Here is a 12,924-nt window from a genome sequence, read left to right on the forward strand (position 1 = left end):
ATAGTTCTCGACAGGGTACATGTGAGATGGCTTTAGATTGCTTTGAAGAGCTACTAAAATGAAAGGGAAAGAAATGAATCTTAACTTCTGGCAGGTTAGACTATTAGACAAGCTTAATTTCTCAACTCCAAAAAAAGCTCGTTAAAAATTGGTGCATTTGTAGTATTGTTGGATTCCAATTCAGGTTCCATGTCATTTCATAGTTTCACTTCATGGTGTAAGAACAAGAACTGTTCAGTCAGAAGTTTTTTAAAATGTTAATACTTGTGCCTTAAAGGTGTCTAACCAAAACAGTACATAAAACTTGTCCAAAATTTAAGCAGTAGTTATCGTCATTGAGAGAAAAGAAATGTAATAGAACTAGAAACAGCTTGGGTCTGTTAGGTACCTGATTCCTGCTAGCTGTGCAAGGTTGTAAGATTGGGGGCGGTGGGGCGTATATTGAATCTCAGAGAGAAATGACTGTCTTCTATAGTGCTACAGTGAAAGTATCAACAGAAGAAAATAGACGCAGACGTTGGCTTCTACATTCCCAGTGTAAATCCTTAGAGGAAATTTGATTATAGCCCCAGCAGGAATGAGTTCATTCTTTGATGCTTCTCCTTGTTTAGAGACCCTAAAGGCTAGAACAATCTGGATTAGCTCTCCAGGTGGTGACAAACATTTAATGAGTTAACAGACCCTAAGGCAGTCCTGGGGTGCCTGGGTCCAAACAATTTTGATACAGGTGTTGTTCTCATCAGACATGTGGCTTGAGCCTCTTGAGAACTACCCCCTGCTTTGAGAAGTTGTTTGCTGTTTTGTGAGCCCCGTGTCCTGCCTGTAGCCTGGGGAGCCCTGGAGGCAGGAACCCATGGGGCTCCTCTGTAATTCTTGGTTAATCCCTTTTCTTCAAAGGTGGTGATGTTGGTATATGAGGCAGGGCTGTCCTTTCCTGGCTGCTCAGGGAGCCTCACTGTATGAGTAGCAGTGAGACCACTCTACCTAAATCAGAAAATCATGATCTCAATTCTCAGCCATAGAATTCCCTGTTTTAATCCCAGTTTGGCCGTTGACTCACTCACTGTGTCCTTTATATGTCATTTACAGATGTATAAATGATAATATCTTTTGAACCAAAAGGGTGTATATAATACAATTTATTTCCAGTTATTTACTTGAAATAAGGTAGGACCTACTGGGGAGAACTGACATACCACTTAGTAGTATGTGACCTCGGGCAAGTTACTTAAGCTCCCTGGGCTTGATTTCCTCAGCCATAAAGGGAGATGGTAATTGTACTGACGGGAGAGAGTGGCTCTGAGGCTCTAGTGAGAGCACCCATGTGGAGGACTTAGCCTGTAGCCTGGCAGAGAGTAAATACTCAGTACGTGTTAGCCATCATTATGTTGAATCCAAGAGAATCTGTCTGTAACTCACTCCAAAAATCAGCTGCAACATCAGAAGATAAGTATTAGAGCTCAGATCAAAGTCTAGGACATTCTCCAAGCTTTGTTTTCTTTGAACCACAAAAACATTGCCTTTAACTCTTCCCTTGGAGAAGATAGCTACCCAGACATAATTTTTGTCTCTGGGTACAAGTTTTCCTGGGTGATCTGTGCAGATCAGTAATTTCTACAGTAGAAATTACGAGTGGATTTTTTTTTCTCCTTTAAAGTTTATTGTCTTCTATTTTTTGTAGGATTATGAAAATATTGACCATTGTAAAATATTTGGAAAGTATCGGAACATGTAAATAAGATAACGGTATCCATTATTCCATAACTCTAAGATAATCACCATTTAATAATTTTGCTAATTTCTCCCCCCCTGGATGGTTTTTAACAGAACTGTGATCACATTATGGGTATGTGGTTTTCACTTAGTATCGTTTCGGAAGCGTTGTTCACCATCACAGCAAAATGGTTCATGGCATGTGCTGTGGGGTCAGACTATCTGGGTTCAAATTCCAGTTTCCCTGCTGAGAACTGTATGACCTGAATGAGTTACTTAATGCCTCTAGGCTTGTTTCTCCACCTCTATATGGAAATAAGAATAGTCTTAGTCTTATAAGATTATTATGAGGATTAAGTGAATTAATGGATATAAAGATCCAGGAAAGCACCCGGCACATAATAAGTATTTTTAAATGTTCAATAATAATATTAATTTTCTTATGTCATTTAAAACTTTGTAAACAAAATTTTTAATTTGCTGCATACTTACATCATCTTCAATCTTAGATAACAAACTTTTTTTTCAAAAACGTTTTAAATACATGGTATTGTTAAAAAACATCTTTGTGCGTAAGGCTTGTCCCCCTATTCTGGATTGTTTTCTTGGGAGAAATAAATTCTCTGATGTGAGTTTGCTGGTTTAAAAAAAAAATTATGATTGTTTTTAAGGCATTGCCATGTCCTTCTTGAAAGTTTGAACTGCTTTACATCCCCATTCTGCTATTATTTTAGCCCTCTAGCCATCCTGTTGTCTTTCAGAGTTGTTTTCCACATACCTTCTGTATTAGTTACTTGTTGCCACATAACAGGTTACCCCAAACTTAGCAGCTTCAAACAACAAATGTTTATTATCCCAGTTTCTGTGGGTTGGGAGCAGCTTATCTGGGGACCTGTAGCTCGAGTCTGTCATGAGGTTGCGGTCAAGACGTTAGGGCTCTAGAAGGCCTGACTGGGGTCGGAGGACGCGCTTTCAAGATGGCTCAGTCGCACGCATGGCATTGGCAGCACCCACGGCATTGGCAGACCGTCAGTTCCTTGCCATAGGGCCTCTCCATAGGTCCTTGGATGTCCTCATGACACAGCGGCTGGCTTCCCCCAGAGCAAGACCAGAGAGAGAGGGAGGAGGGAAAGGGAGGGACAGGGCAGGAGAAGTTGGGGGAGGAAGGTGAGAAGAAGAGGAAGCACATCGAAGCTGCAGTGTGTTTATGACCAAGCCTTGTTAAGTCGCACTCCTTCATTTCCACACCGTCCTATTAGTCCTACTGATCAGCCCTCCGTAACGTGCATGAAGACCATGCAGAGGCAGAGGTGTGAGCACCAGCAGGTGAAGATCACTGAGGCCCATTTGGGAGCGAACTGCCACGCTGACTATAGAACGTTTACCTTCATTTTATTGTCCATCTTCCCCTTCCCTGTAGACAGGACAATAGAAGACAGACTGTGTCACTGGTTTTTTCTTGAAAGGACAGATAAGCCACAAAGCTTGATGGTCTTTATCTTCCACAAACCTGTATAAACTATGTAATGAGAACTAAGCTACTTTCTTAATTTCATAACAGATATCAGAAGCCAATGGCCACTGCCATAACCTCTATTCTCATTAAAGTTAGGGATGTTTCTGTTATCCAGTTTTTTAGCCTTATTTGGAGGTTCCAGTCAATGTGGTAAATATGAAAAGGAAGGAAGAGGCATAAATATTAGAAAAGAAGAAATGAATCTATCATTATTTGAAAATGATTGTTTACCTGAAAATCCAAATTAAAATGCCTAAAAATATCAGAATTAATAAGGAAGATTAGTAATTTTTTTTTTTTTTTAGTAAGATAAACATAAAAATCTATATCCAGTGGTAAGCAGTTAACTGATGTCCTGGGAGGAAGCAGGGCCACCATCTGCTGAGTGTAGAGCCTTGCAGGTGTGCTCGGCCGGGGAGCCGAATTCAGTATGGAAAGGGCAAGAAGGCTGTGGTCAGAAGTGTGCCCAGTGCAACACCATCAAGAAGGGCAGTGAGCACAAAATGCACCACACGTGTGTGGGCTGTTGGTTGCAAGCCAGTTCAGACCCCATGTTCCTCTTGTGGATATCAGGGGAAGAAAGGCATTTCCTCAGGAGAGGACACAGTGATGGGGTGGGTATGCACAGAAGCCCAGGAAGTAGGTCCCAGGGCCAGAGTGATCTTTGTTGTCATGAAGAGAAAGGAGAAAAGCTGATCTCAAAATAAGCTATGAGGAACAGTAATTGAGCACTAACTTATTTATTATAAGGAATGTCTTAATGCTATTTTTATATGTTATGTAAAACACACATTTTAATATAAAATATGATTTTTATATTTTATATTTCAATTTATCTCTTATACAGGATACGTATATTTTTTGTTGAACAATACTATTATACATAAGATGGATCTGGGTTCAGTGAACATGATTTTACCTTTTATGTTTTGACAGGAATTTCAGTTATTCAGTAAGTATTACCTTACTTTCTCCAAAAATTTGATTTGATTTAAAGTTAGATTGCTTTAGTAATATACAGCCTTTTTATTTTTTTATTTATGGCTGTGTTGGGTCTTCATTTCCAGGCAAGGGCTTTCTCTAGTTGCGGCGAGCGGGGGCCACTCTTCATCGCGGTGCGTGGGCCTCTCACTTATCGTGGCCTCTCTTGTTGCGGAGCATAGGCTCCAGACGCGCAGGCTCAGTAATTGTGGTTCACGGGCCTAGTTGCTCCGCGGCATGTGTGATCTTCCCAGACCAGGGCGCGAACCCACGTCCCCTGCGTTAGCAGGCAGACTCCCAACCACTGCGCCACCAGGGAAACTCAATATACAGCTTTTTAACAGGTGGTTGTTAGTATCTTAAAACGTAGAGAATATTAAATTTTTTTAGGTCTACGTATCTAGTGATAAACTGGGAAGATATTTAGATACTGGGAACATCTCCATTAATTCACAGGATCGAGTTAAGACCAACAGATATTTGAATTTATGTTCATTAGCCAAAGTGCCTCATGTGTTGTCAGAAGGTGAGGGTTGAAGCAGGGGGCCTGAAATTAAGGAACCAAATTCTGACTCACTCTAATTAAGTGTTACTTTTTTGATTAATGAAGGGCATTTCAATATGGTTTATGGATAATATCAAATGAAGGATATCTAATACTTCTCAAATGTTATAGAGTGACCGCTCATCCCAGATGATCCTGTCAGAGTGGTGAGATAGAGGAGCAAGTCAGACTGCAGTGATGGTCTTGTGATCTTGTCTTTGAATTAATTAGCTTTAGACTAAGTCGTAATTCAGGAATATCTTTAAAAGAGTTATGTGTGTGACTGATCATGATGCTTTTACAAATGTATTAGAAGAATTAAGTTAGGAGAAAAGTACCATTGGCACATAATTATATAAAATGTTAACAATTTTTTAATTATGTAGACATAAAGCTTAAGATAATTTAAAAGCAATTCTTAGATCCTTAAAAAAAAAAGAGTAATGGAGAGGTTGGATCAAGGTAATGGACTGAACATGTTGATCCATCTCTCCTCCCAAATACCTTAAAATGTTAGAAAATACATGTTAAAAAACTCCTTATTGGGCTTCCCTGGTGGCGCAGTGGTTGAGAGTCCGCCTGCTGATGCAGGGGACACGGGTTCATGCCCCGGTCCGGGAAGATCCCACATGCCGCGGAGCGGCTGGGCCCGTGAGCCATGGCCACTGGGCCTGCGCGTCCGGAGTCTGTGCTCCGCAACGGGAGAGGCCACAACAGTGAGAGGCCCGCGTACCGCAAAACAAACAAAAAAACAAAAAAACTCCTTATTAGCACCAGCCTTCAGAAGATAGGAACCAAAACCTGAAACAAGTGAAAAATGCCACAGCCCAGAACACCAGCAGGAGAAACTACTTTTATTAATTGAAGAGCAAAACCAGGTAATTTTAACCTCAGAGTGAACAATAGATAAAATGCTTTGAGTGTTGGGGGAGGTTTTAAGGTAAATCATTAACAAGAGTTAAGGAACTGCATTTACTGTGGGGAGGTCGGCTTGCTCCTCTCTCTTCTCCTTTTTATATGGAACTTCAGGCAACATTTGAAAGGAGGCTAAAAGCCCAGAGCTGTATTCTAAAGGAAGGGAACACTTGCCTGGAGAGGGCGGTTGTAAAGAACTGAAAGAAAGCAGGGCAAGGCTTAACGGTAATTCCAGACCTTTACCACAGATGCGGGGGGTGGGGGGAAAGAAATGAACTAATAGCAGCTCTTCCAAAGAGGGGTAGAAAATAATCCTTCTACCTCCAGAGTGAAGCACCCCGCATTGCAGGATTCGGAAGGTCCCTGCCCTGCCAGCCTATCTTAGCCCCTGCATGCAGTTACGGGCCTCACCCATTTCACAAACTCTCTCCATTCAGGAGAGAGGCCTGTGGGTGAGGCTGGCCCAGAGTGCAGTGGAAAGCTGTCCACAGCACAAATCAGCCTGTCCTTTGAACTTGAATGTCAGTAGACAGCCAGGGGTCCCCTCACACAACAAGGAGCAATAAGGTAAGTAAACAGAAGAATTACAGAGAAAACAGGCAATTCAGGGAACAGAGGAGAACTTTTAAGAACTATAATTCGGGTCCTCAGATTTGAAAGAAACACTCAGTAAGGAGGCTTTCTTGAAAGTTAATAAAAAGATTGCCAAACTTAGAAATCCATAAAAAAAACACACACCAAATTTGACACATGGAAAATAAAGTCATGGGAAAAAACAAACAAAAAACTCTAGACTAGGGATCATAAATACATAGATGAAAAATAACAGAAAATTTAAGAGATATGTAGGATGAATCCGAGAGGTCTAACATCTGTTTAATAGGAGTTATCCAGGGAGAAGCAATAAGGAAAAGCGGACAGAAAACCAATCAGTAATGGAAGATTGGCTTCTCATCTGCGGTGCTGGCTTCCGTCAAAATGCCGAGGAGAGGAGGTCTTGATCTGCAGTTATGTTCCCAGCAGGCACGCTTGCCTTCAGGAGCAGAGGCCAAACCAGGGTAGTCCCTTCCAGCCAGGACTCACAGGTGCCCCTCACAGACCTCTCGGAGGCCAAATGAAAAGTGAACTTAAGAAAGAGGACACTGTGGGGTATATGAAACAGAGCAGATACAAGTTAAACCCGAGAGTCGGTCTGAATGACTGCTAACCTTGGCTTATGTGTTTTTGTACAAGAAGCGTCGTTGGGAGGCAAGTAACATAGAAAGGGAGACAAAGGGAGGGGGCACCGCCTCCTCAGCTTGCAGAGATGTCAGTGCTCATTCGCTGCACACACTGTAACTCACACCTGTGTAACAAACGCTTATGATATTTAGACAAATTGAATTAGTCAGGAAAGGGTGGAAATCAAAAGGGAAACACCTAGAAGCAGAGAAAATAAAAACCGTAACTAACCCAGGATGGCAGAAATCAGTCTGTGAGCCACAACTGAATGCGTTCAGTGCCCCTAGTAAAGACAAACAGTTTTAGCCAAGTTGTGAAAGAAAATCTAGTCATCTGAAATTCGAGAAAACAGTGACATAGAAAGATGGAAAGAGAATGGATTGAAAAATATGTACCAGGCAAATACCAACAATAAGCAAGTGTAGCAATATTAATGTCAAACTAAATGGAATTCAGGGTTTAAAAATAGCATTCAGAAGCACAGAGGCATATTTTACACTTAGAAAAGGTAAAGTTCACTAAGAAGCCTCTCTGTATTATCAACATAATATCGTCCTATAAAACCTCAAGTTAAAAGTATGACGAGAATGTGGTATTTTCTCTTTCTAAATGAAAATCTTTACACTTTTCTTAGAAACTGATACATCAAGTAGATAATATAAATAAGGGTGCAAAGGGATTCTGCAAACTTAACCTTGATCCAAAATACATAGACATAAACAGAGAAGCACATTTTTTTTTTACAAATACTAATGGGATATTTGTGAAAATTAAGGCTGACTTACCCCAAAGTTGTATTTTTTGTTATATGGTCTCTTTTCATTGGTCCTTGCTGGGTTGTTGTTGTTGTTGTTGCAGTGCGCGGGCCTCTCACTGTTGTGGCCTCTCCCGTCGCGGAGCACAGGCTCCGGACGCGCAGGCCCAGCGGCCATGGCCCACGGGCCCAGCCGCCCCGCGGCATGTGGGATCTTCCTGGAGCGTGTCACGAACCTGTGTCCCCTGCATCGGCAGGCGGACTCTCAACCACTGCGCCACCAGGGAAGCCCCTGGGTTGTTTTTGTGTGTGTGTGTGTGTGTGTGTGTGTGTTTTTGAGGTAGAGTTGAGGTACAATATTATATAAGTTTCGGTTGTACAGTATAGTGATTCACAATTTTTAAAGGTTATATTCCATTTGTAGTTATTGTAAAATATTGGCTATATTCCCTGTGTTATACAACATATCCTTGTACCAAAGCTGTGTTTTGCCAATCATGCTTTCTTTTTGTTGTAAATGACCTTCTACTCTCTAGCTGCTGGGCACCCCCTTAAAGAGTTATAATTTTTTTAAATTTTTATTTATTTATTTATTTTTGCTGTATGTGGGCCTCTCACTGTCGTGGTCTCTCCCGTTGCAGAGCGCAGGCTCCGGACGCGCAGGCTCAACAGCCATGTCTCACGGGCCTAGCCGCTCCGCGGCATGTAGGATCTTCCCGGACCGGGGCACGAACCCGTGTCCCCTGCATCGGCAGGCGGACTCTCAACCACTGCACCACCAGGGAAGCCCAAGAGTTATAATTATTTTATTGGCTGGAGAACACCCAAGTTGTTCCAGTCACACAGGGAGCAGGTGGCCCCAGGTTCTCACCATTTGTCTCATCTCTGAAGCACCAGCTGGGCAGTGGTCCCCTTCCTGTTGAGGAACCTAAAAGCTGCCTCCCTGTTGCCTAGCCTTCTCTTGTTCTCCCATCTTTGGGAAGAGAGAAAACTTGACCTCTTTTTGTTGTTGTTGTTTTTATTTGGTTGCACCGGGTCTTAGTCGTGGTACGTGGGCTCCTTATTTGTAGCATGTGAACTCTTAGTTGCGGCATGCATGTGGGATCTAGTTCCCTGACCGGGAATCAAACCCGGGACCCCTGCCTTGGGAGCACGGAATCTTAACCACTGCACCACCAGGGAAGTCCCAAGACTTGACCTCTTGCTCAGCATTGTCTTTACCCTTTTGCAAGCCGGGAGAGACCAGGCAAATTGGCTCAGAGTCTTTGCCATCCCTGACCCCCCAAATCAACACATCTCCGGTGGCCAAGCTCTTCCCGGTGGATGCTGCCTTCCTGGCCTTGCTTTGGAGCAGCCTGATGCTATTCTCCAGGTGAATTTAGCAAATCTCCACACCAGAAATTCCCTGTCCACAGGGATATCCACAGTCCCTCCGAGGCCCTGGCAGCTGTCCTCCTAGGAGAGGTGGGAGCAGGGGGTGGAGAGGATGAGAGTCGTGTGCAGGCTGCCATGTTTCCAGTACCCCGCCCCCGCCAACACACACACCAATCACTTTTTACCAGACAACTTGCTAAACATCTTACACGTTTCTCTTGGCATTTTTATTCCACTGATAAATGTCTTTCCTCCCTGCCCTCCCCAATACTTCTCTCTTTTTTCATAACAAGTAGCTATTTATGAAAACTGCCCTAACTGAAGGAAACTTTTTACCCATTTTATTGCTTGTATGTCTTTCATATTCACACTCTGACATGCCTCCCCACCGTTGTAAGGAGGATTTTATTGCGTGTCTAAAGCAGACAGCCTTGCTAAACTCCTTCTAAACCAGGAAGTGAAACAAAATTGGTGGTGTGAACACAGTGGGTTTCTAAGCATTTTTCATGTTTCCTTCCATTATGTTGGAGGATAAATTCCTGGCTCAAAGTTGAAATAATTCCTCTAAGCTAATAGGAAATTCAGTATGACTTATCCAGTAAAGCACTGGATATAAAGTGAGCTTTCTCATATGCAAAAACGTGATGCATTTTTATAAAAACTGTTAAAATGAATGTTTGAGGAGCTTAGTATAGATGGAAGAGGAAAAGATACAGCTTAGTGATATAAAGGCAAACGTGTACTCTGCAGATTTCCCACCGGGCACATACGCACACACTGTAACTTTAAAGCTGTCTGTTAGAAGGATGAGATGGAGTTGTGAGCCAGACCACGTTGGTTTGGACAGAAATTCTTACAGAATTATTAAGCCTTAAAAAAAGCAAAGGAGATTTATGCATCTGCATTTGACCAATTTGGTTTGGAATAGGTTCATAATGGAAAAGTAATAAAACCATAAGAGACAGTGTCTTCTGAGTACAGTCTCGCTTTTAAAAAATCTAAACATGGGCTGCCCCAGTTTGGATAAAATGTTGAAAAATTTCCCATTGGTGATTTTGGGAGGGTGGTGGTTGTTGTTGTTTTTGTTTCTTTTTCATTGATTATCAGCCAATGTAAATTTTAAGCTTTCTGTCATAGTTGTTCTGGAGATGTCAGTCATAGGAAAGAGGAATCCTGAAGTGTTATCTGTGGGCGCCTCCCCTTCAGGTCAACACACACACACACACACACACACACACACACTTTGTTTAGCTGTCAGTAAAGTCAGTCTCTGATGTAAATGAAGAGGTGAGGGTTTGGAAGGTGGGGGGTGGTTGAGTGTATGTGACAAGGCACCGCCGACTGCCGGAAAAGCAGGAAGAGGAGACGGATAACAAGCTTCACCTCTGAAAACTCAGACCTAGTAACTCTGATTTCCACAGGAAAGCAAAAGAAAAAACAAACAAACAAAATCTTTCTCCGTTCTCAACCACTCGAAGTCATCGTCTTGATAAATAATTCCTTCAAACTATTTAAGAATATAAGCATAACAAACGGACGTTGGTGATCTGGAGACGAGACGTGTGCTCCTCTAGGTGTGTTGGAGCCTCCTTCACTGCGGACGAGAGTCACAGCTGTGCTTCCCAGAGGGAACAACAAAGAGGCATTTGATTTCATCCGATTCTTAACTTTTTTTCCACGGCCGGCAGTTCAAAGCACAGTTCTTTTTATATAGAGAGAATGTGACTGGACTGCGAAGGTGTTGTCTTTCCTGCAGGTATGCCTGCGGCATCTCTAGTGACCCCCGCTGATGTTATCAAGACTCGATTACAGGTGGCCGCCCGGGCCGGCCAGACCACTTACAGCGGAGTGATAGACTGCTTTAGGAAGATCCTTCGGGAAGAAGGCCCAAAAGCTTTGTGGAAAGGAGCTGGCGGTATGGAAATAATTTGCTCTTAACTAAACCTTTGGTATCAGGTGAATTTTTAAAATCTCATTGCATCTGTTATTTCTTATTTCTTTCAAAGCTCGTGTGTTTCGTTCCTCCCCCCAGTTTGGTGTAACTTTGCTGACCTATGAATTGCTGCAGCGATGGTTCTACGTTGATTTTGGAGGAGTGTAAGTATCCTGCTACATTTCAGCTGCTTCTGATACTCTGTTGTCATTGAGAAAGGTATGTCAGTTTAGTCCCTATGATGAAGTCGAAAAGATGTAGGAAAATACTGAAGTCATGTTATCAGACTCATTTCAAAAGGGAATATACAGCTAACTAGAATTCCACAACTCCTCTCTGATCCAGACTTTAGCAGTTTTTGAACGTTGTTTTTACCAAGTTAAAAAACAAAATGAAAACTCAGGTTCTCGCTCTATTTTCTCTCCTTTTAGGAAGCCCATGGGGGCAGAGCCCGTTCCTACCTCCAGGGTCACACTGCCTGCTCCCAACCCCGATCACGTTGGGGGCTACAGACTGGCAGTTGCGACGTTTGCAGGGATTGAAAACAAATTTGGGCTTTACCTACCTCTCTTCAAGCCGTCAGTATCTACCTCACAAGCCATTGGTAGAGGCCCGTAGGACCGTCCCTGGGCTATTGCTGTGGCTTTATTGCTACTGCAATGAAGAACTCCCCATCTTGGATTGAAGCAACACTTCATTCCTTTCACTTTCATCTCCTGTTTAAATTCAAGTCGAGGCTTTTTATAAGGTGAAATCATTTATTTTCTGTGTGGTTTCTTAACCTAGATCATTGTGAAAGTTTTCATAATTATTCTCTGGGCCTCTGCTCACAAACCTTTGTGTCTGACGTTTGCTGGGATTTGGTCAACACTAACCTGATGTGGAGGAAGAAGCAAGTCTGAATACAAATTAGAACCGTTCTCCTTAGGGTTAGGATTATGGCCCCGAAGAGGCTCTTGAGAGGGAATCGTGGTGCTCAGAGCAAAAGTGTTCCATGTCTATTTAACCTGGTAGGAAACTGGGTGCATATTTGTGAAAGTAAAAAACACTGGAAGAAATGAACACATTATCAGAAATAGCCAGCTTGGCTTCAGATTTTAAGCGTGTACTAATTCTGTCTCTGGATTGTATTATGAAGCTTTTATGTGAAACATGTTTTTTTGTAATGAAAACCACATTGAAGATGTTTAATAATCATATTCTTTTACTGGTACGAAGACTACTAGGGAGAAGTCTCTTGTGCTTTAGCGAAAGTACTGTTGGCACTGCACTCTATACATGGAGAAACCAGGCTATGCAGCATCTCTCCTAATTTGGGGTAACTACTCATATGAAGCACATGTGCTGATTGCTGCCTATTTCAATAAACACTGTAGAAAAACGCGTGCCTCCCTGTTAACTGGTACCTACCCTCGCCCCCTCCCAATCCCCTGTAATTGGCACCCATTTGCTTTTAAAATCCATTTTATCTTGAATCATGGAAGAAAAATACATTGCAATGTAAGTTTTTATTTAATTTGTGGTGCCCTGCACAATGGTCGGAAGGCTCATGTGTTTGTGAAGAAGGAAATAAACTATTTTTAAAGCTACTGAATTGTTTGCTCTTGTTATGTCACGTGGTGAATGACCGCAATAATTGTCATCATTGGACTCTCTGTGTTTCATTTTGAGGGCGATTTGTTCGTATTGGCACGGATACGTCCTCGTCTTTCAAGGTGACGTGTACCCTCGTCTCCAGTATGCCAGTGTTCAGCGTGAATAAGAGAAACTACATTTAACCCCAGAGGAGCGAGGAACCTAGCAAACTGACACTTGTTCTAGTCATTCTCGGTGCTTTTGGCAGTTTCTTATCGTGAGAATTAATATAAAGCTTCACTGGCAGTTGGGCGTGAAAACTGGTATGAAATGGCAATGGTATTTTCTCATTTTCTCCGACTCTTCCTCATACCAAAACCATATACCACTGTGTCTGA

At 42.4% G+C, this 12,924-nt stretch overlaps 1 protein-coding gene across 1 annotated transcript in view; it reads left to right on the forward strand.

The window, feature by feature from the left end:
* The window catches only part of SLC25A13 (solute carrier family 25 member 13), a 214,097-nt gene extending 201,557 nt beyond the window's left edge, over nucleotides 1–12,540 (forward strand). Inside the window, 3 exon segments of the mRNA XM_082633147.1 lie at nucleotides 10,775–10,933; nucleotides 11,025–11,115; nucleotides 11,383–12,540. Coding sequence (XP_082489273.1) covers nucleotides 10,775–10,933; nucleotides 11,025–11,115; nucleotides 11,383–11,569 — 437 coding nt within the window. The 3' untranslated portion in view covers nucleotides 11,570–12,540.
* Nucleotides 12,541–12,924: the final 384 nt, after the last annotated feature.

This window comes from Mesoplodon mirus (genome assembly GCF_964341445.2).
Source record: "Mesoplodon mirus genome assembly, chromosome: 9".
NCBI classification, from domain to species: domain Eukaryota; kingdom Metazoa; phylum Chordata; class Mammalia; order Artiodactyla; family Ziphiidae; genus Mesoplodon; species Mesoplodon mirus.